At 37.8% G+C, this 24,581-nt stretch overlaps 2 protein-coding genes and 1 pseudogene across 3 annotated transcripts; all 3 read left to right on the forward strand.

Annotated features, from left to right (window-relative positions):
* The first annotated feature begins 209 nt into the window (after positions 1 to 209).
* On the forward strand, positions 210 to 8,741 carry LOC149540468 (disease resistance protein RML1A-like; annotated as a pseudogene). The gene is made up of 7 exons (XR_016356405.1): positions 210 to 671; positions 792 to 1,102; positions 1,202 to 1,356; positions 1,645 to 2,398; positions 6,460 to 6,463; positions 7,981 to 8,213; positions 8,320 to 8,741. The product of XR_016356405.1 is annotated as a disease resistance protein RML1A-like (transcript).
* Positions 8,742 to 14,226: 5,485 nt separating this feature from the next.
* LOC149540469 (uncharacterized) lies at positions 14,227 to 16,306 on the forward strand. The gene is made up of 2 exons (XM_089802688.1): positions 14,227 to 14,237; positions 15,022 to 16,306. The coding sequence occupies exons 1-2, from the start codon at positions 14,227 to 14,229 to the stop codon at positions 16,304 to 16,306; spliced, it is 1,296 nt and encodes a 431-aa protein (XP_089658814.1).
* A 2,819-nt stretch (positions 16,307 to 19,125) lies between these two features.
* LOC149540470 (uncharacterized) lies at positions 19,126 to 19,701 on the forward strand. The gene has a single exon (XM_089802689.1). The coding sequence runs from the start codon at positions 19,126 to 19,128 to the stop codon at positions 19,699 to 19,701; it is 576 nt and encodes a 191-aa protein (XP_089658815.1).
* The last annotated feature ends 4,880 nt before the right edge of the window (positions 19,702 to 24,581 follow it).

Below are 24,581 nucleotides of genomic sequence, written 5' to 3' on the forward strand. Positions count from 1 at the left end.
ACGTGGCCGGACATGCTAAGCTTCAATTATTTTCGTCTCTGTATGTGGAATTTTCTTGACCAAACCCATTTTTGTAATGACAATGGGAACAAGATGAAAAAGATGGAAGAGACTTAGGACTCTCCAAATAACTTATTTTAATCTAATGATTCTCTTCCCTATAAAAGACACGCAGATCTCCCACGATTTTTCTTAGATTCGTAATGAGCTGGCGTGTTATTCGGCCACTTGCAGAAGATGCTTTTCGCACCTGATTTTTCTTGGCAACGGCTATCCGGCACATACATCTATTAAAGGCTGTGGATCTCCTCTTTTGTGCACATAGATCTGTTTTACCCAAATCCATATCTTGTGCAAATCTCATTTACACAGCTTCCCTCTTTCATACGCCGCCCAGAAAGAGAAAAATGGGCAACACTTGCTGCTGCTGTTCATGCTCTGCTCTTGATCAAGTAGATTATCAAGATATATTTGATAAAGTGATCCAAGTGGAAGATATGAGTCACATTGATGAACTCATTTCTTACATAGACCAGCTCTTAACTGCCATTGACCATGGAAACCTTCCATCGATTGCCCACCTTGCCAAGACCAGTCGAGTGACTGCCTCTCTCAATTCCAGCGATAGTTTACTGGAGAAGATACTGAAGCGATCTAAACACGTGTGCAAGGTCTAAATCCATTTCCTTATCATATTTAAACTTCTTGATGTACATAATTGAAGTTTTAATAGGAAGGTGTACTTGACTCGAAAGAAATAACAATTCTGTTGAATATGTTTTTGAGTGCAGAGGAACATTGTTCCAAATCTTAACCGTGAGACACGGAAATTGGTGATTGGTGTGACGAATCAAGGAGCGCAGATAATGTGGGTGGGAGTAGCGCTCTCAGTTGTGGGTTTTGTGTTGGAAAGAATTGAGCAAGTTTCTTCCAACAGAGAGGAATGCATAGTGCTGCTGAAATACATGTTTAACCTTGCAAAATACATCAAGCAGTTGGAGTATCATTTGGGTAATCAAGAGAAGCTGAATAGGGTTCTCCAATTCATTGTAGAAGGTTCCCTCCTCTGCATATCACAAATGCAGTCTCATCCACTTTCCAAGTAATTCAAATTTATGTATTGTAAATTTTATTTGGTCATTTGTCCGTAAATCGACTCCTAATAACGATGAATCTTTGTTTACTTTTGATGGTCACGTAGATTTTTTGCTGCTCCAGTTACGGCTGATGATTTGCAGAAATTACGAAGAGGACTTGGGCAGGAGTACTCGGAGCTCACAATGGAATCAATAATTGCTGTGCTGAATAGGATTCCAGTTGTGTTGCCTCCATCCCAGGGAAGAACTCCTCAAGCAGGTGTTAATTTCTCTCGTCTTTCTTTATTTAGTAGCTGTTTAGGCTAATTTAGTCTATCTAGATCTCTTAAATTATAAGTAGAATTATGTTGATTTTTTTTACTAGGTGATACAAGAGTTTAATAGTCACTCATCCAAAACAAATAGTATTTTTGGTGCAAATAGACCTATCAGCAACCAAAAGACCTAAAAATGATCAACTATTAGTACATATATATAATATCTTTAATTTTCTTTCATTTTTATTTTAACACATTTTCTAATAAAATTTAATTTGTGTTTGTTGTAGTGGGTATTGAGGAAGCAAGAAATGATGTTACACGGCTTCTAGATATGGAAAGCAAATCAGTTAAAGCAGTGGTTATTTATGTTCATGGTGGAATAGGAAAGACTACTTTAGCAAAAACAGTTTTCAGCAAACTCGACCTTCAGAACTACAAATATTGCAAGGTCAATTTAGAGCAGAACTGTTCAGAGGCTGACCTGAAAGTTGCACAGCAACAAAACTTAAGAGACCTTTATGACCGCAATATTGCCTTCAGGGACAATTGTCCAAATATTTTAAAGAGCAATCCTCTAAGCCTGTCTTTATTTTTGTTGACAATGCATTGGAGCAAAAGCACCTGGAAAAGCTACTGCCTATTAGTGACCTAGCATCACTTCCACCACAGAGCAGGATTCTTCTTACGACAAGGAATCTTAGTGAGACCCGTATTCTTGCACAGCCAGGAGTCGAACGATGTCATTATCAGGTATCATGTCTTCCACAAGACAAGGCACGAGAAATCTTGTGTGAGTTGGTTTTAGATAGTGCCCATGCCAAGTTTGACCCCACCATAGATATTAATGGCCTCCTTGAAATATGCCAAGGAATTCCACTAGTACTAAAAATGGCAGGGCCGAGATTACGTGAGAATAAAGAAAATGTGCCAGCTTGTAGAGAGACAGTGGAATATCTCAAGTCATCGCTGCTACAAGGAGGAGAAGCCGAATTAAGTGAGCGCATGGTAGACTTTGTTTATAACCGCTTGGATGCCTCTTGTGTGAAAAATCAACTATTGCAGTCACTCATTATTAATCTTCTATCATAAACGATTATTAAACTGCTGAAAATAAATTTTCAGCTAATATCGAAAAATAACACAACTGCAACTTCACTTATAAAATACGGAAAGAAATGTGCAACACAATGAACACAATATTTTCGGACAAATTGTCCCTGGAAAAAACCCTAAGGGAAAACCAGTTCTACAGATGAGGAATTATATTAAACTTCAGCGAATCAAGAGATACCAAATTCTTTGCTTCTCACTGGCAGAACTCCGACAACCTTCTAATTTCTCCCGCTGATATTCTCCACTGCTATCCCCACGCTAACACTGCGCCCTTGCTAACACTGCAAGACAATTTGCTATCACTGCAAAATGCTTCTCCAAAACTTGTGTCTCCAAATGACCCAATGACCTCTTTTTATACTACTCTATTGGAAAAACAAACGATCGAAATTAAATCAAACCAACGGCTAAGATTAAGACAACTCGACAGCCAATAATAGAATTGGTTGCAAGGTGTCCAAAAGGGAATCACTAAAATTAGTAGATAATTATCCTTGAATAACCATTTACTAATTCTCGACAAGTGGACAAATAGCTGTCCAAACTACCCATAACTAATGCTGCTATACATAGATAAGGACGAACAGCTATCCAAGCTACCCATAAATACTACTGCTATTTTCGGGTCAGAAATAACAGCTGTCCAACTAACAATAATTAACACTCCCTCTTAGCGAGGAAGCTATTCTGCAGAACACCTAACTTATCTCTGAAGAAGATAAATTTTGCCTCCCCCAATGCCTTAGTCAGAATGTATGTTACTTGCTCGTCTGTAGGTATGTACTGTAGCTGAACAATTCTCCTTTGTACACAATCTCTGATGAAGTGATATCTAATATCTATATGTTTAGACCTATCATGAAACATTGGATTCTCAGACAACTTGATGCAACTCTGATTGTCACAATGTATCACAATAGTCTCAACCTTTTAACCAAACAAGGCTACTAACAACTTCCGAAGCCATATAGCTTCACATGTCACCATGCTAGCTGCTATGTATTCTGCTTTCGCTGAACTTAGAGCCACAGACTTCTACTTCCTGCTGAACCAATATACAACTCTTGATCTCAAGCTGAAACAACACCCTGAAGTGCTCCTTTTGTCTGTTGTACTTCCTGCCCAATCTGCGTCAGTATAGCCTATCAACCTGATACCTTCACCTCGAACATATCTGATCCCATACTCGATTGTACCACGCAAGTAACGTAGCACATGCTTAGCCGCTATCCAACGCATTCTCTTTGGTTCAACCATGAACTAACTAAGAGAGTTTACTGCAAATGCTATATCTAGTCTAGTGTTGACCAAATACATAAGTGAACCAATCAAGTGTCTATATAAAGTGGGATATACATCTTTCTCCTTAGTTGTATCTACCTTCCTCCAATTCGTGATCATGGGTGTAGACATGGCTTTGCAATCCTCCATCCCAAATTTCTTCACGATTTCAATACAATATTTCCCTTGACCAAGGAAAATCTCCCCATCTGTCTGCCACACTTCCATGCCTAGAAAGTAGTGCATAAGTCCTAAATCCTTCATCTCGAACTCTTCTACAAGGTTCCTCTTGCAATCCACTATGAGCCCTAGTGAACCTGTAAGAAATAGGTCGTCCACATAAAGAACAAGAATGAGAATCTCACCCCCAACCATCAAGTAGTAGAGGTTAGCATCTGCTTCACTCTTCACAAAGCCCATTTTCTGCAATTATGTATCAATGCGCTCATACCACGCTCTAGGAGCCTGCTTGAGTCTGTATAATGCTTTCTTCAATTTTCACACGTGGGTCTCTTTGTTGTGTGCTACAAAGCCTTTTGGTTGTTCTATGTATACCTCCTCCTTCAACTCACCATTAAGGAATGTTGTCTTGACATCCATTTGATGGATTTTCCATCCCATTTGTGCTGCAAGTGAGATTATAGCTCATATAGAAGTATACCTGGCAACTAGAGCAAATGTCTCCTCATAGTCTATTCCCTCCTTCTGAGAGAACCCCTTTGCCACGAACCTCGCATTGTATTTCTCGATGCTACTATCTGCACCGTGCTTTATCTTATAGATCCAACGTGATCCAACTACAGCCCTATTTGTTGCTTTAGGTACTACCTCCCACACATCATTCTGCATTATTGAAGAATATTCTTCAACCATAGCATCTCGCCATACCTGATGTTCTGCAACTTCCTAATAGCTAGAAGGCTCACTATCTACCAATTGACTAACTAATGCCACATAGTCATTGAACTTGATTGGTTGTCTTCACTGTCTAGTACTCTTCTTAGGAGCTCCCACAAACTCCTGAGTATCCCTTTGTGTATCTAGAACCACATGGTTCCCACTGCCAACTGTAGAGGATGAAATGTCAACCTTTAAGTCTTCTAGATGCATTTCCTGTTGCACCTGTTGCTCCATACTCTATGAATCTTCACTAACTGAGTCTACGCTTGTACTGGTAACTGTACTTGAGCTTTGTTGCTCTTGACTTGGTCTTGGAGCTTTTGTTGGTTGCTCACTCTGATCATCTGCTGGCAAATCTCTGGATCTCTTGAATGCCTTGTCCTCCATGAACTTGACATCTCGTCTGACAATAATTCTTTTAATCCCCAGAATGAAAATCCTGTATGCCTTTGAGGTCTCACTGTACCCAACAAAATACCCCCTCTCTATAGTTTGATCTAACTTTGTACATGTATCTCCAGGAATATGGCAATATGTCAAACTCTCGAATATCCTAAAGTGACTAACATCTGGCTTCTTCCCTGTGAAAGCCTCCTCTGGTGTCATCTTCCCTAGCACCTTGTGTGGAACTCTATTCTGAATGTGGACTGATGTATTACACGCCTCTGCCCATAAGTAACGGGGCATGTCCTGGTCATGTAGCATAGCTCTTGTTGCCTTCGATATAGAACGGTTCTTCCTCTTAGCAACTCCATTCTACTGTAGATTGTAAGGAACAGTCCATTCTCTCTTGATTCCTTCTCTGGTGTAGAACTCTTGGAAGGCATTTCCTTTGTACTCCCCTCCATTGTTTGACCGAAGAACCTTTATCTTCTTTCCTGTCGAGTTCTCCACAAGAGCCTTGAACTTTTGGAATCAACTGAAAACCTCATCCTTAGTCTTCAAGAAGTATATCTAGGTCTTTCTAGAGAAGTCATCAATAAAAGTAACATAGTACTCATATCCTCTGAGAGATTTCGTTGACATCGATCCACAAACATCTGAATGTACTAGATCAAAAACACCCTTAGATCTGGTGTCACTCCTTGGAAAAGATGTTTTCACAAACTTCCCCAACACACATCTCTTACATACATCGTCATGCTTTGTGCTTACCTCTAGAACACGTGTCACTGTCTCACGAAGCAATCTATGTGTTGCATGATGAATATGGCCCATCCTCCTATGCCATAGCTCTCCAAGATCTCTAGGACTACTGTTTCTCATAAGTGCCTTAGGAGTATCAAACTACAATCTATAAAGGCAACCACTCCTAACTCCAATAGTTATGGGTGATTTCCAATCCTTTTGCTTAATCAACACATTTGTCCCTCTAAAGAGTACATTATACCCCCTATCCTGAAGAATAGATACATAAATCAAATTCATACCTAAGCCTACCACATATAACACATCATGAAGTGGGATTATCTTTCCATTCTCCCTCTGAAACTAAACAATCCCTTTCCCAACAGGGTTGAGTTTGGACAAGTTTCCCATAGAAATTCGGATGTTGGTGTCCTCTTCCTTGTAACTGGAGAAGTACTCTCTAACTCCTGTCATATGAAATGACGCCCCACTATCTATATACCAAACACACTGTGAGGTTGAGCTAACCATACAAGCTATGAGTGCAAATTCATCTTCCATTCTATTGGAAAGTTCTTCTGCACTTGCTGAAGCTACCAACTGCTTCTTACCCTTCTTCCTCTCTGAGAAATCACTAACATAATGGCCAAACTCGTGACATCCAAAGCACTTGACCTTAGAAAGGTCCTTCTTCTTCTTCTCACTTTGTGATTTTGATCCTTTGCTAGATCCCTTCTTTGCTTTCCCTTTACCCGCTAGGGCAATGTTCTCTTGTTCCACCTCATTTTTCTGACTCTTGTTGGCCCCATTGACAAGACTTAGTCTAAACTCCTCCTGAGTGAAATCAATCCATAGTCGATCTCAACTCGGTAAAGTATCTTGTCCACTAACAACTTGAACAAAGACACTCTATTGTTTAGTAAACCCATTTAGGGCTATTCTCACTAGTTCATCATCACTAGGGCTATCTCCAATAGCTACTAACTCATCCTTGACAAGTCTGAGCCTGGTGAGGTAACTTGTGACATCTTCTCCCTGATTCATCTGAGTATTCTTTAGCTTCTCTCTAAGAATCAACTTCTTGTTGGTGGTAGCATTCTGGTATAGATTTAGAATGGCATCCCACATCTTCACTGTATCTAGCTCCGAGATATGTGGAACAATATGATCCTTGACACCATCAAGGATTATCCTCCTCGCCTTGGCATCATCCTTCCTATATGCTGCAAGTTGTGTTGCATCTGTTGGTACAAGTACAACACTGGTAGCATAATCCTTGATACCATTCTCTTCCAAAATTAAAGAAATTCTGGCCTTCCAGACACCAAAATTTGAGGCACCATCCAATCTATCCTAATCTCTCAGACTAGCTGAAGCCATCTCAAGGGTTTAAAGCAATAATAAATCTAAAAAGATCAAAATTTCTTTCCTAGGGAAAAAATCTTCTACCCTTAACAACGCTCTGATACCATGTGAAAAATCAACTATTGCAGTCACTATTTATTAACCTCCTATCATAAACGATTATTAAACTGCTGAAAATAAATTCTCAGCTAATATCGAAAAATAACACAACTGCAACTTCACTTATAAAATACGAAAAGAAATGTGCGACACAATGAACACAATATTTTCGAAAAAATTGTCCTTAATAAAACCCCTAAGGGAAAACCAGTTCTACAGATGAGGAATTATATTAAACTTTAGCAAATCAGGAGATACAAAATTCCTTGCCTCTCACTGGAAGAACTCCGACAACCTCCTAATTTCTCCCGCTAATATTCCCCACTGTTATCCCCACACTAACACTGCAAGACAATTTTCTATCACTGCAAAATGCTTCTCCAAAACTTGTGTCTCCAAATGACCCAATGACCCCTTTTTATACTACCCTATTGGAAAAATCAATGACCGAGATTAAATCAAACCAACGGTTGAGATTAAGACAACTTGACAGCCAATAATAGAATTGGTTGCAAGGTGTCCAAAAGGGAATCACTAAAATAAGTAGATAATTATCCTTGCAATAACCATTTACTAATTCTTGGCAAGTGGACAAACAGCTATCCAAACTACCCATAACTAATGTTGCTATACATAGATAAGGACGAACAACTATCCAAGCTACCCATAAATACTATTGCTATTTCTGGGTTAGAAATAACAGCTATCCAACTAACAATAATTAACATCTTGGAAAGAGGCATTTCTTGACATTGTCTTCTTTTTTTGTAATTGGGAGTGAAAGTGGGTGGTCTCTAGTGTTGGAGCGACAGAGTTTAAAGAGCTTCAAATCGCAATACTTGTCAATGTTACAAATTATGACAGGGTGAATGTTCACGATATAGTGAAAGCATGAGGGAGAATGTTGTCGAGAGATGGGGAGAGAATCACCGACTTACAATCTCTCACCAATGCTCTCCAAGATGAAGAGGTATTTATTTTGCCTATAACTTCATAGAATCAGTTAGGGGAAATATTATGAAGATCAATTAGTGCTCTACATTTGATTTACTTTTGAGTTGCACACATTTTTGCAGAGCATAAAGAAAATAAAGGGGATCACTCTTAATGAATCATTCAAGCTGGATGTTGATCATCTAAATATGATGAAGAGATCTTTAAAAGTTTTGAGCTTGACAAGAAACACAAGAATAATAAATGGAGAATGTAGAGGAGCCTTTGAAAATCTAAGGCTACTTAGCATGGAGAATCATAAAAATTACTCATGGATGGATGTAAGTAAACATCCAAGATTATCAGCAATCATTTTGAGAAATGAAGAAGCTTCCTACTTCCCTCAAGATTCCAACGTCCCTGAGGAAAGATCTACAACTTCTACCTGATTTATAATATTATATCTGGAAAAATAAATTAATTTTTAAATTTTTTTTTCAAGACATTATTAACTCAAAAAAATGAAATTGTTTTGCAGTTTGCGGCCATCTCGTCTTCATTGAGATATGTATATATAGAAGGTTTTAGATTAACTAATTTTTTCACTACACTTTACCAAGTTCAGTTTTTGAACTGTGAGAAATACATTAAAAGTTAATTTAATACTCACAACCCTAAACCTAAAATTTTACTCGGCACTTAAAAGTTGCTCGGCACATGAAGGTGTCGAGTGCCAATTTTACTTGGCACTTGAAGGTGACGAGTGATAGATTGCTCGACACTTGATGGTGCCAAGTGACAGGCAAGAGGTGTTGAGTTAGCTCGGCACTCAAAGAAATAATACTCGGCAACAATGGATGCTGAGTAAGCTCGGCTCCAAAGAAAATGCTCAGCAACAATAGATGCTGAGTGAGCTTGGCTCCAACTGAGAAAGAGGATGTCGAGTGTTCTGTTCAACTGAAAAATTATACCTTAAGAAATTATTCCAATGTGAATACTTTCACCATTAAAAACAGAGAACCAAAGCTTTAAGATTTTAAAAAAATTACTCAAATGCAACATACAAGGGAAGAGCAATGGATTCAAGTATGCCTGCTTGCCTTCTATTCAATCTTTGATTTAAACTATTACAAAATCTGGGAGCATTCAGCTTCAACCAGAAAACCCTAAAACAACCCTAAACTAGTAAAACTTCAAACTTCAATAAACTTTAAACCTGCAACTCTAATGGCTGCATACAATGGTGCCTGGAGAAATCACTGCTTCAACAGGACAAATCCAAACAACAACTTCTAGAGAGAACAGGGAAACATGTGCAACTGGAGGCACAAACTGAACTTCCTTTCCTCTGCACTCTGACGACTGAATTTGCTGATCACTTCTCTCTTCTTCCTTCTCTGCAACTTCTGATTTGCTTAATCTGCTTGAACTCTCTCTGGTCGAATGAAACTGATCATTCCTTTTGTCTTTTCCCCCTCATTTCTGAATTCAAAAATTTTCACTTACCATGCAATAAATTCATTTGATCATTGTGCAAGCTGTCAAGGAGGTAGGTGAGCGTTTGGCTCTAGGGGCAAACGTCAACGCCCGAGCCAAACAAACAAGGATCAGTGCTGATCTAAATCAACTACACCAAGAAACTCTCTTAGATGTACAAAAGGTCCAATGCCTAAAGGCTTAGTAAAGATGTCTGCTAGCAGCTACTCAGACTTGCAAAAATCCATCTTGATATCCTCATTCTCCACCAGCTCTCTGATGAAGTGATATCTGATCTCTTTGTGTTTGCTTCTCCCATGGAAGACTGGATTATTAGACAATGCAATTGATGAGATGTTGTCACAATAAATTGTGGTTCCAACCTCTTGCCTTTCATTCAAATATGTCAAGATCCTCCTTAGCCAAATTGCTTGACATGATGTTGCATGTGTTGCTATGTATTCAGCCTCTACTATAGATTGAGCAACAATAGGTTACTTCTTGAATGCCCATGAAATTGCACTTGATCCCATATGAAACATGTATCTGAAAGTGCTCTTCCTAGCATCTAAACTTCTAGCCCAATCACTATTAGTGTAACCAACCAACTTGAAACCTTCATTTGCAGTATATAAAATCTCAAATCCCTTAGTACCTTTCACATACCTTAGGATCCTCTTTCCCGCTTGCCAATGGGAATCTTTTGATGTTTCCATAAATCTAGAAATTAGACTTACTGCATGCATTAGGTCTGGCCAAGTTGCAGTCAAATACATTAGACTTCCAACCATACTCTTATATAATGTTGGATCCACTCTCTTGCTAGAGTCTTCCTTGCTCAACTTCAGACCTACTGTTGTTGGTGTGGGGGCTACCTTACTGTTCTGCATTTTAAATCTCTCCAAGATCCTCCCTACATATTTTTTTTGAGAGATGAAAATGCCATTATGCATTTGTTTTACTTCTATGCCTAGAAAATATTTCAAGAGACCTAGGTCTATCATTTCAAATTCACTTTTCATGGCCTCTTTAAACTCACCAATTACAGCCTTGTCATTACTAACAAAAATCAAGTCATCTACATACACGACAACAATTAATACATTACCATATGATGTCTTGATGTAAAGAGTGGGCTCACCATTGCTTTTCCTAAAGCCATTGCTCATCAAATATGAGTCAATCCTACTGTACCATGCCCTTGGAGCTTGCTTGAGCCCATAAAGAGCTCTCTTCAATCTATATACTTTGTTCTCTTCACCTACAACTTCATAACCAGGTGGCTGCTCCACATATACTTCTTATTTCAATACACCATTTAGGAAGGCGGATTTCACATCCATTTGAAATACCTTCCACTTGTGCTGAGCTGCAATTGCTATGATAGCACGCACAGTTTCCATTCTTGCAATAGGGGCATATGTCTCATCATAGTCTCTTCCATACTGTTGTTTGTAGCCCTTGACTACCAGCCTTGCCTTATGTCTATCAATCTTGCCTTCAGCATTGCATTTGGTCTTATAGACCCATTTCACTCTAATCACTTGCTTCTTGGGAGGCAATTCAGTTAGCTCCCATGTCTCATTCCTTTCTATAGCATCTATCTCCTCATCCATGGCCTTACACCATTTTTTCTTCTTAATAGCTTCTTCAAAATATATTGGATCATTATGAAAAAATAATGCAAAATTAACACTCTCATCATAATCTTCATACCTTTCATCTTGGTATATCTCCCTAAGACTCTTGGTCTTGCTTGGTAATAGGGAGGAGAGTGTGGGATCAGAATCTTCACTACTGCTACTTGGAACCAACACTCGGTCATGCCTAGAGGAGCTCGGTAATGAATGAGGCTGCTTGCCTTTTCTTCTATCTGCTCCTTCTTCTTGTTGTTCATCAACATCCTCTTCACTCATAATTGGCACTTTACTTGAAGTGCTCGGTGACTCATCAATTTGTCCATACCAAGACTGATTTTCAAAAAGTTTCACATCTCTTGAAAGCATCATCTTGTTGTTCAATGGGTCATACAATCTGTATGCCTTTGATTCTGGGCTATACCTTGTGAAAATGCATTTCACACCTTTGTCATCAAATTTTGGCCTTTGCTCTTTAGGCACATGTGCATATGCAACACATCCAAACACCCTTAAGTGTTCAACTGTCCATCTTCCTCGTGACCATGCTTCTATTGGAATTCTATCATGGATTGCTTTTGTAGGACACCTATTAATTAGGTAAACTGTTAATGCCACAGCCTCTCCCCAAAATTCAGTTGGGAGACTTTTCTCTTTCATCATGCTCCTTGCCATTTCAACAATGGTCTTGTTCTTTCTTTCAACCACTCCATTTTGCTATGGTGTATAGCTCGCTATGAGCTCTTTCTTTATGCCATGTTTCTTGCAAAAATTTACAAAAAAATTGGAGGTATACTACCCTCCTCTATTTGATCTGAGGACCTTGATATAGTGTCCACGTTCTCTTTTAGCCTGGGCTTTAAATTCTACGAATTTATCAAATACTTCAAATTTATTCTTTAAAAAATAAACCCATGTCCTACGACTGAAATCATCAATGAATGTCATGAAATAAGTACTCCCCCCAATGGAAATAACTTGCATAGGACTGACTAGGTCAATATGCACTAACTCTAATGGATATCTAGCCCTCTTAGAATTTTTAGAATTAAAGGGAAGCCTATGTTGCTTACCCAAAATACAAGCATCACACTTGTCACAAGAATTTCTTACACATTGCAAACCATCTACCATTCTTTTATTTGATAACAAATTTAAACCAGCATAGCCAAGATGACCATACCTGAGATGCCATAGCTGTGAGGAGTCTTCAATCACACTCCTTAGAGCTGATTGTGTGGGAGGTGTAGCACCAACTTGAGATGAGAAACATGACTAAATTCTCAAGGGAAACATTCTGTTCTTTGTCATTTGAACTGCTGCAAGTAAGTTTTTGCTTCCATCTTTTTCTTGAATGACACACATGTCATTCTCCATCAGCACTTTGTATCCATTTTGAATGAGCTGACCAATGCTCATCAAATTGTGCTTCATACCAGAGGCAAAATACACATTTTGTATTTCCTTCTTTTCACCTTTCTTGGTGCAGACCATAATAGATCCTTTGCCCACAACTGGTAGGGTTCCATTATTACCCATCTTAATCTCAGATTTGAAACTCTTGTCAATGAATGAAAACAAAGTTTCATTACCACTCATGTGGTTGCTACATCCACTGTCGAGGTACCAAACCTCAAGGCTTCCTTCTTCACCAACATTACACATGATGAAGGCAGTAGCATTATTTCCACTTCCCATATTCACATCAGCCACATTTGCTTGTCCTGACTGATCATTTTTCTTTTTCTAGCATTCATTTGCATAATGCCCATATTTATAATAGTAGTAGCATTCTACATACTCTTATTTGAGTTGTAATTTTTCTTACCTCCTCTTGAGGTATTTTGAGAGCTTCTTGCTCCATCTGCTCTTCCTGAGCTTTCTGCTGCAGCATTTCTTTGTCCTCCATTACCTCAGCCTCTACCTCTGGAGTTTCTACCTGAGCCATTTTTTCATCTCCCCCTTCCTCTTGGATTTGTCTAAACTTTGAGGCCCCACATCCATAGTGAGTTAGGGCATTTTTTTTTCTTAGGATACTTGACATGGTAGGAGATGTAGGAAAGATATGGCAACAGCCACCATCCTTTAATGGGAAAAATTATGATACATGGGCAAAGAAGATGAAGACCATAATAGTTGCAAATGATTTGTGGGAGTTTGTAGTTAATGGATTCAATGATGTGACAGACCCAACTCAGTATGTTGCTCTCACAAATGTACAGAAGACTCATTTGAAAGAGTCAAGGAGGAAGGATGCTAAGGCATTAAGTCTTATTGAAGTAGCAATGACAGAGACAATATTCCCAAAGATTGCAACAGCAATAATAGAGACAGTATTCTCAAAGATTGCAGCAGCAAATTATGCAAAAGAAGCATTGGATATCCTTGAGACAAACTTCAAGGGGACTGATAAAGTCCACATAGTAAAGCTACAGAATATAAGGAGGGAGTTTGAGAATCTTCAAATGAAGGAAAATGAATCAGTTGCAGATTTCAATTTAAGGACCTCCAATGTGATTAATCAACTAAAATCAAATGGAGAAGACTATCAAGAGCAAATGATAGTGGAAAAGATATTGAGGAGTTTACCTCATAAGTATGACAATTTGGTCATGACCATAGAAGAGGCAAATGACCTCACTATTTTGACAATGGATGAGTTAATGGGTACACTTCAAACCCATGAGCATAGGATCAATAGATCTGCTTCTTCATCTATTAGAGTAATATATTAAAATTTAATTTAATACTCACAACCCTAAACCTAAAATTTTACTCGGCACTTAAAAGTTGCTCAACACATGAAGGTGTCGAGTGCCAGTTTTACTCCGCACTTGAAGATGCTGAGTGACAGATTGCTTGGCACTTGATGGTGCCAAGTGACAGGCAACAGGTGTCGAGTTAGCTCGGCACTCAAAGAAATAATACTCGGCAACAATGGATGCCGAGTAAGCTCGGCTCCAAAGGAAATGCTTAGCGATAATAGATGCCGAGTGAGCTCAACTCCAACTGAGAAAGAGGATGTCAAATGTTCTGTTCAATTAAAAAATTATAACTTAAAAAAATTCAAGGTGAATGCTTTCACCATTAAAACCAGAGAGCCAAAGCTTTAAGCTTTCAAACAAATTACTCAAATGCAACATACAAGGGAAGAGCAATGGATTCAAGTATTCCTACTTGCCTTCTATTCAATCTTTGATTTAAACTATTACAAAATTTGGGAGCATTCGGCTTCAACCAGAAAACCCTAAAACAACCCTAAACTGGTAAAACTTCAAACTTCAATAAACTTTAAACCTACAACTCTAATGGTTGCATATAATGGTGCCTGGAGAAATCACTGCTTCAATAGGACAAATCCAAACAACAACTTACAGAGAGAATAGGGGAAACACATGCAACTGCAGGCACAAACTGAACTTCCTTTCCTCTGCACTCTGACGACTAGATCTGTTGATCACTTCTCTCTTCTTCTTTCTCTACAACTTTCGATCTACTTAATCTACTTGAACTCTCTCTGGTCCAATGAAATTGATCATTCCTTTTGTCTTATTTTTCCCCCTCATTTTTGAATTCAAAAATTTTCACCTACCATGCAATAAATTCATTTGATCATTCTACAAGTCGTCAGGGAGGTAGGTGAGCATTTGGCTCTAGGGGCAAATGTCAACACTGCATTAAATATTCCAACATGAACTGTCTAACATTATGAGACTATAGTGAGTTTAATAGCCTTCCTGAAAGCATTAGTAACCTATTTATTTTGAAACATTTGGATTTAAGGTCTTGTTCCAGCTTGTGGAGCCTTCCAAACAGTTTTGGTAGTTTGTCTTCTTTAAAACATTTGGATTTGAGGTCTTGTTCCAGCTTAGGGAGCCTTCCAAATAGTTTTGGTAGTTTGTCTTCTTTAGAACATTTGGATTTAAGGTCTTGTTCCAGCTTGGGGAGCCTTCCAAACAGTTTTGGTAGTTTGTCTTCTTTTGAACATTTGAATTTAAGGTCTTGTTCCAACTTGGAGAGCCTTCCAAATAGTTTTGGTAGTTTGTCTTCTTTAGAACATTCAGATTTAAGCTCTTGTTTCAGCTTGGGGAGCCTTCCAAATAGTTTTGGTAGTTTGTCTTGTTTACAATATTTGAATTTAATCTTTTGTTCTAGCTTGAGGAGCCTTCCAAATAGTTTTGGTAGTTTGTCTTCTTTAGAACATTTGGATTTAAGCTTTTGTTCCTACTTGGGGAGCCTTCCAAACAGTTTTGGTAGTTTGTCTTCTTTAGAACATTTGGATTTAAGCTCTTGTTCCAGCTTGGGGAGCCTTCCAAATAGTTTTGGTAGTTTGTCCTCTTTAGAAAATTTGGATTTAAGCTCTTGTTCTAGCTTGGGGAGCCTTCCAAATAGTTTTGGTAGTTTGTCTTGTTTACAATATTTGAGTTTAATCTTTTGTTCTAGCTTGGGGACCCTTCCAAACAGTTTTGGTAGTTTGTCTTCTTTAGAACATTTGGATTTAAGTTGTTGTTCTAGCTTGGCGAGCCTTTCAAATAGTTTTGGTAATTTGTCTTCTTTGGAACATTTGGATTTAAGCTCTTGTTCCAGCTTGGGGAGCCTTCCAAAGAGTTTTGGTAGTTTATATAAATTGGTGAAACTATATTTAGTCGAATGTACACAACTATCTTTGTTGCCTGAAAGTTTTGGAAATCTTGCTTCCTTGAAATGTTTGGAGTTGCAAATGTGTGAGAAGCTCATGAATCTACCTCAAAATTTTGGTCAGCTAAAGTATTTAGAATATGTGAGCATGCATGGATGCAATGCATTACACAGCCTCTCTGGTGATTTTGAATGTTTGAGTTCACTTACTGCCGTGAAGGCTTCAGAATGTTCCCAATTAGAGTTTAATACAATTGATACGTTAGCCAAGATGAAGGGATTGATCGTGGTGGATATAGACAAAAGCCCCAAGTTGAAAGAGCAATGGGAGCAAGTGAAGGAGCATTACTCCTTAGCAATAGTGGAGTGCGGAAGATAGGTAATTTGTCTTGTGCTTAACTAAGGAATTTATTTCAAATGTTATGCTCATCATGTTCTTAATTTGAGCGTTGTCACAACCCACTCTCCCCTTACCCAAATAAATTGGCTCTCATTGCCACGTGGATCTGGGATACCAGTTCTAGAAACCATTTTCTTTTAGATAAATGAAAAATAACTTACCTCATCTCACCTTAACCGTTTTTTTTATTATGAATTAGAAATTTTGTAACTGCCTACTTATCATTGCGTATGGGACTCTTCTTGAGGAGCATCAAGGAAAAACCTAGGGGGGAATCCTTCCAGTCTTCTTTTTAATAAATGTGTTCTTGACCTGCTATATGAAGGGGGGCTACAGTTAGTGTTGAAGCGACATAAAACTATCTGTGTTAAAGAGTCTATCCCGTTGTGGTTGATGTTATTACAAAAGCTTATAAGATGTGTAATCCTAGGTGTGTCGACATTGAGGCTATGGTGGACAGATGTAACAGAGACGAGAATCCAAAATCTTTACGACTTTATTCCATGTGGGGTCACCTCATTTAAAATGAGCGAAAGAATGGTCATGTACAACAGAAAGTAGGAGAACTGTAATGGCATGGAAGGAATTGTGCAAAAATTGAAGAGTATTGGACCCATTTTGCTGTTCTCTTTGATTCATTTCTTTATCTTTATAGATTGTCTCTACAGAAGGATTATTCCCAAACCTTTAGGTTTTATGATCTGAAATTAGAAAGAACAAGGTATCAATGGAGAAATATGATTGTGCATTTGGAAGGCAGTGCATGGGATGGGTGAAGAAACATCTGAGGGAGTGTGTTGTGGATTAAGAGACTACTTATCTGTTGGTTTTGGGCTCATCAGTATGTTCAGCTTCGCAGTTGGAGAAGTTGGTTGTTGGATGTTACCGAGATCACCATGGATGCAGAGGAGAGGCTTGGAAGGACAAGAGGGACACATGGAAGACAAGACACCAAACAAGCTTCAATTCACAGGTTTCTTTATTTGATTTAATCCAAATGATTGATACTTTTTAAGCTCTGTGAAGTTCATTTTGGTCTACAACTGCTAGATAAACCATCCATCTATGTGCATGCTTGTCTGAAAATCTTGGATTATCAGGATAAAGTCAGTAGAATGGACCCCTTATGGTTGTTTTAAATGAGGGAAACATCTTTTAAAAGTACTATTCTCTATTAAGGGCATAGATTCAAATTTTGTGTCAGTCACTTAAAAGATTTAACTTTTTATACTCAGTAGACTTTAACTACGGAAAGACATGTCTTGATAATACTTCAATAGAAAACTGGGTGGGTAGCATTCTATCAGTTTATCTTCTTGGATTTGCTAAGAGTTGTGAAGATTGGGAGTTATAGATCAGAATTAACCATCCTCCTTATTTTGCTAGACTTTACCCCATGTTGGTCAACAGGGTTCCTTCTAATTATTTCAAACATATTTTGCATTCGAGCAGGACTGTACAATGCATTTAGGTATGCATTGTGTTCAGTGAGGCTCCTTGTGATGGTGATATATTAATAGGCCATTGTAGATTTTATAAGATGTAACTGCGAGATTTAACATTTACCTAAACCACAATGTGTTTGTAGAGCTGCTTTGGGATTCGAGGCTCATAACTATTCATCAAAGGTTATGGAAATATCCTTACAACATAAAGTAAACAGCTAAGTTGTGTCCTGTATTAATAATACTTTTAATTTTTAGAATTAAATTCATTACTAGATCACAGAAATCAAACCACTATTGATCTTGTTACACTCAAGATGGAGGAAAAGAGGGGTATATTCGTGTAAAATGGAGTACACTTTTTCCAGGATATAAAATGTGTTTTAAATTTTGATGACTACTCAAAGATTGAACACCATGCGTAATGGCTTAGATTGAATGTAAGCATCAAGGGTATGCATTTCTTAGCATTGTTGTTGTACTTGTATACCTATATGTTGATAGTGCATAGTGGAAAGTAATGGTGTCATGCTTGTTGTGTCTTCATGTTTTATGAGAGGAAATTTAAGGTAGGATAACATACTATGGTTACTAATTGATCTATAAAGGTTTTCATTGATAGCTATGTGATTGGCTTAACCTATGTGTATGTATAACATGCATCAAAAGAGAATTGGTGGTAATACATGGAAGTTGGATTAAAATTCTTGCTAGAGATGCACTAAAATACTGTAATTGATTGATCCATGATTAAAGAACTTCATGGTTTTATCCTTGTATGTGGATGGAAGTATGGTACTCAATGATGGATAAACCTTGTTATGTTCTACTTATTATAAATAATGGTACTGAAGTGACAACTAAGAAAATGTTGTTTGGTTATCTCGTTGACCGATTAATGTTCTTGACACTATTTGTGTAGCACAATTCCATTACTTCTCTTGGTTTTACTTGATTAGAGTATCTCGTTGCCGGGCTGGGTATCTTTCATGTTAGGAAAGATTCCGGGGAAGTTTAACAGCTTCATGGTAGAGTGGTAAAGCACTCCTACAATATTCTCGCCCTTGTGTTCTTAGACAGGTTCTGGAGCTCTTTTCAACTTGGTCGCCATGGTTATACTTCTTGGTATCTGGTATCTGATATTAGTAATCTAGTAACGAATTTACAGTTTCTTTTAAATTTGAGCATATATGTAAAGTTAATGATAGTTAACCGACTAATGTTGACTAGTCAATATTCAAAAAACTTTGACTCTCGTTGATTTTTCCGCATATTACGGAGATTGCTGATGTGGCATTTGTTTTGCAGTGGCAGTCGTTACAAGCGTCTTTCTTACATTGCAGGGATTGAATGATGAAACTGTGGGTGTTGGTAAAGGACAGGGATGTCACATCATCAGCATCATCAAATAGCAGGTGTTGGGAAGTGGTGAAGAAGAAGTGGATGGAGGTGGTTGCTTCGGAGGGTGGGCAGATGATATTTGTGGATGTGGGAGGGTCGTGGGAGGAAAGAGAGAGGCGTATTGAGGAAGCTCTGCCACATTTGCCCAGCGGCACAGTTGCCTGGATGCCACCTGACAACAGGGCGAGGCTACTCTTCACCTATTCCGTGCAGCATTTTTACAGGATACATATTGTTGTGTTAAACGAGGACGATTTGGGGGTTGGGAATTGCATTGTGAGCACATCAGTGTGGGCAGATGAAGAGGGGAGGAGGAGACTTGCTCTCGATCACCTCCAATTCATACTGCCCGACTTTCTGAGCACGAAGACTTGCTCTCGATCACCTCCAATTAAGTTTCTGCAAACCACCTATTACTATCTCTTCCTCTTGCTGAATCTGAGCACGAAGATATTGCTGACCAATCGTTGTCCCCTGTTTTGGAAGCAATTAAGTTTCTGCAAACCGACATTTACTAGTCTTACATAGTATTCATTATTGGCATTGCGTCCTCAACTTTCTGGCAGGCGGCCATGAGGAGTGCACCAAAATACAATCATTTCGAAGCAATTCAAGGCAAACAGTCGTGTCAAATTATCTAGGTACCTACCGGATGCTGTCCTACCGAATATTGCATGAGATCAAATTATCTCCCTTGTTTTCACACTGAAGAACCCCCAAATGGAATAAAATTGAGCATTTCTGAACTTGAATTCTTTAATTTTATAAATTTATATATTTGTAAAAATGACCAATCTTGATAACAATTCCTGAAGTGATACAAATTTTTAAAATAGATCTCGAGTTCAGATTACAGGTGGAGGATCAACTTGTCTAAATCAGAACTTAAAGATATTTGATCTGTTAGAATACTTTTTTTAATAACATTAGTCAAAATTAAATTATTATTATTATTATCTAACATTTTATAATTACATTAATTAGAGTTAGATATTTTTTAATAGAAAATCTATATCTGTAATTTCCATTTTAATCATATTTCTTTCTCATTTGTTATATTTATTTGTGATATTTTTGAAACTTTGAAATCTAAAATGTTTTTTTATTTAATCTTTTAGAATGAAATATGTATGGTGTTCATATGAAAATGTATTATTTTCCTTAATATGAATGAATTTTTAACTTCTATGTTTTTGAGTGAATTTAAATTTTTTAATTTTTTTCTCTATTTAAGATTTTATTGTTTTTCTAAATTGAAATAAAAAAACTAATTTTATTTATTTCTTATATAGATATGGTACATATAATTTTATTTATCTCCAAGTGTTATATAAAAATATCTATTAACTTTGAGGAGGTACAAGGAGATCTCTATTTTGTAGGTACAGTGACAAATATTAGATATTGTGATTATATAATTTGAAATGTCGGTGTAAAAATAAGGTAATTAAATGAAGAATTGATTTCTAATAGTATATATTGAAAGATGGTTAGTATAACTAAATTTTGATAAAGTAATTAATTAATAAAGTTCAGACTATAATAAAATAATGAAATTACAATAGATTTTAAAAATTTGAACAAAATGGTCGATATTATAACAAATTTTAAAATAAGATTAAAATTTATAAATTTAGGAAAATATTAAATTAATGAAGGTAAACATATAAAAAAAATTAATTAGAAGAATGTTACGAGAAAGTGCTCTATACAAATAAAATCAATCTTAAAAAATCATTTTAAACATATGCATATAGTAAAATATCAAAAGGGATGTGTGTGTGTGTGTGTGTGTGTGTGTGTGTGTGTGTGTGAGAGAGAGAGAGAGAGAGATAAGGTAGTAATAATAAGAGGGCCTGTCATGATAGAGGGGTTGTGAAGGCATGAGAGACACAAGGTAGCCATGAGAGTGAGATAGGAGGAAATATGTTTAGAGACATGTGTAAGAGATATTGTGAGAGATAAAGATACATGAGTGAAAGATATGGGGTAGATATAGAGGGTAAATAGGGGGAATGGATTGTGAGAGGAGGGAGAGGAGAGACTTAAAGAGATTAAGGAGGCAAGGAGGGGTGGAGATGATATAGATATAAATGGTAATAAAGGAGAGGATATGGTAAGCATAGTTGGAAATAGGAGAAAGGGAGCAACATGGGAAGGTATGAGGTAGAAAGAGACAACTTCGTAGGGGAGAGAGATGAGGTAGAGAGAAAGAGAATAATTAGGGCTTCGAATGGATGGAAATGGTGAGAGAGAGAGAGAGAGAGAGAGAGGACATATGTGTGAGAGTTTATGAACAAAAGTTGCATATGATTTTCTATGTACTTGATAGGAGTATCTAAAAGGAATTAGAATTCCTAAAATTGTATGGTTTCTTTTAGTTCAACATCTTTACTTTAAAAATTAAACAACTTTGATATATGGAATCAAACCAAGTTCAATTGATATCAATTTTAAAAACATTCATTTTAAATAAACACAAAAATAGTTTATTATACATTTTACAGTGTCAAATATTAGATATTGTGATTATGTAATCTGAAATGTTGGTGTAAAAATAAGGTAATTAAATGAAGAACCGATTTCTAATAGTATAAACTTAAATATGGTTAGTATAACTAAAGTTTGATAAAGTAATTAAATAATAAATTTTAGACTATAATAAAATAATTAAATTACAATAGATTTTAAAAATTTGAACAAAATGGTTGATATCATAACAATTTTTAAAATAAAATAAAAATTTAAAAATTTGGGAAAATATTAAATTAACGAAGGTAAATGTATAAAATTAAAATTAAAACAATGTTAAGAGAAAGTGTTCTATACAAATAAAATCAATCTTATAAATTCATTTTAAACATATGCATATAGTCAAATTTCAAAAGGTCTCTGTGTGTGTGTGTGTGTGTGTGTGTGTGTGTGTGTGTGTGTGTGTGTGTGTGTGTGTGTGTGTGTGAGAGAGAGAGAGAGAGAGAGAGAGATGAAACAAAGCGAGTAGGTAGTAATAATAAAAGGGCTCATGAGAGAGGGGGTACAAAGGCATGAGAGACACAAGGTAGACATGAGAGTGAGATAGGGGGAAACATTGTGAGAGACATGTGCAAGAGATATTGTGAGAGATAAAGATACATGAGCGAAAGATATGGGGTAGATATAGAGGGTAAATAGGGGGAATAGATTGTGAGAGGAGGGAGAGGAGAGACTTAAAGAGATTAAGGAGGCAAGGAAGGAGGGAGATGATATAGAGATAAATGGTAATAAAGGAGAGGATATGTTGAGCAGAGGTGGAAATAGGAGAAGGGAGGAACATGGGAAGGTATGAGGTAGAAAGAGATAACTTCGTAGGGGAGAGATATGAGGAAGAGAGAAAGAGAGTAATTATGGCATCAAATGGATGGAAATGGTGTGTGTGTGTGTGTGTGTGTGTGTGTGTGTGTGTGTGTGTGTGTGTGTGTGTGTGAGAGAGAGAGAGAGAGGTGCTAATGAGAGAGATGGGCTATAGGGGATGGATGATAATTATGGTGTGTGTGTGTGTGTGTGTGTGTGTGTGTGTGTGTGTGTGTGTGTGTGTGAGAGAGAGAGAGAGAGAGAGAGAGGACATATGTGTGAGAGTGAGAAAAGAGGATATAGGGTAGGAGACATGAGGTCGACATAAAGAGAGAGAAATTGTGAGAGGTAAAGAGCCATGTGAGTCAGAGAGGGTGAGAGACATGTGGTAGATATAGATGGTGAAAAGGTTAGAGGATGACATTGTGAGAGGAGCGAAGGGAGAGAGTTAAAGAGTGCAATTAGAGAGAGAGAGAGAGAGAGAGAGAGAGAGAGAGAGAGAGAGAGAGAGAGAGAGAGAGAGAGAGAGAGAGAGGACATATGTGTGAGAGTGAGAAAAGAGGATATAGGGTAGGAGACATGAGGTCAACATAAAGAAAGAGAAATTGTGAGAGGTAAAGAGCCATGTGAGTCAGAGAGGGTGAGAGACATGCGGTAGATATAGATGGTGAAAAGGTTAGAGGATGACATTGTGAGAGGAGCGAAGGGAGAGAGTTAAAGAGTGCAATTAGAGAGAGAGAGAGAGAGAGAGAGAGAGAGAGAGAGAGAGAGAGAGAGAGAGAGAGAGAGAGAGAGAGAGAGAGGGTGAAAGACATGATGTGGAGATAAATAGTAATTAGGGGATAAAATGTTAAGAGGCTATGGGAAAAAAGAGAAAGATAAGAGAGGGGAAGAGATGAGGTAGAAAGAGACAACATGGTGGGAGAGAGAGATGAGATGGAGAGAAAGAGAGTAATTAGGGAATCACATGGATTTATTTGGGTATGGGGGAAGGGAGGGAGGAAGAGAGAGAGTGAGGGGGGAGAGAGAGAGAGAGAGAGAGAGAGAGAGAGAGAGAGAGAGAGAGAGAGAGAGAGAGAAGGTAACAATTGGTCAGAGGAGAGAGATGATAGAGTGGAAGATAGTAATTAGTGATAAGGGGGATGAGATAAAGAGAGAGAGGAGAAAGAGGGTTTGAGACACAGGCTTTATATATGGTAATTAGGGAGAGGATATAGTGAGAGCGAGATGGATATGAGAGAAAGGGAGAAGGAGAGAGATGAGGTAGAAAGAAAGAAAGTGAAAGAAAAAGATGCATGAGACAGGGAGAGTAGGCAATAACAACTCAAGGGGACATGAGAGTGAGTGAGAGAGAGAGAGATGGGATATACCATATAAGACATGAGGTCAACATAGAGAGAGATTGTGAGAGATAATGACACATGTAAGCAAGAGATGTTGTGAGATGTGAGGTAGATATAGATGGTAAATAGGGAGGCAAGATTGTGTGTGTGTGTGTGTGTGTGTGTGTGTGTGTGTGCGTGTGTGTGTGTGTGTGTGTGTGTGTGTGTGTGTGTGTGTGAGAGAGAGAGAGAGAGAGAGAGAGAGAGAGAGAGAGAGAGAGAGAGAGTTTATAATAGAGTAACTAGTTCATGTGAGATATATGAGGGAGAAAGAGAGAAAGAAGAGGGCCTAGAGGGTGAGCCACGAGCTAGGGCTATATGGTAATCAAGAGGAATAAATGTTGAGAGGGGGAGGGATATAAGAGAAAGAGGGAATGGGATATGGAATAGGGGATAGATGGGATAAATATAATAATTAGGGCATAGGATAGATGGAGATGGTAATGAAGGAAGGAAGAGAGGATAATAGTGATAACTGTGCAGGGGGGGGGGGGTGTTAAATAGGAGAAGATATGCTAAGAGGAGGGTGGGGAGAGAGGGAAAGAGAGTAATTATGCCCAGAGATATATGTATGTATATGTTTGGGAAAGAGAGATGTGAGAGAAGAGAGTAAGAGACATGATGTAAAGATATATGAAGTATTTAGGAGGAAGCAATGGCTAGAGGGAAAGGGAGATGGAAGAAAGGTAGAAGGGC

This window comes from Cupressus sempervirens, chromosome 9 (assembly GCF_028749045.1).
Source record: "Cupressus sempervirens isolate cs-2001-9-10 chromosome 9, ASM2874904v1, whole genome shotgun sequence".
NCBI lineage: Eukaryota > Viridiplantae > Streptophyta > Pinopsida > Cupressales > Cupressaceae > Cupressus > Cupressus sempervirens.

Coding starts and splice junctions, on each gene's coding strand:
- LOC149540470 (XM_089802689.1), top strand. CDS start 19,126: ATGAAACTGTGGGTGTTGGTAAAGGACAGGGATGTCACATCATCAGCA.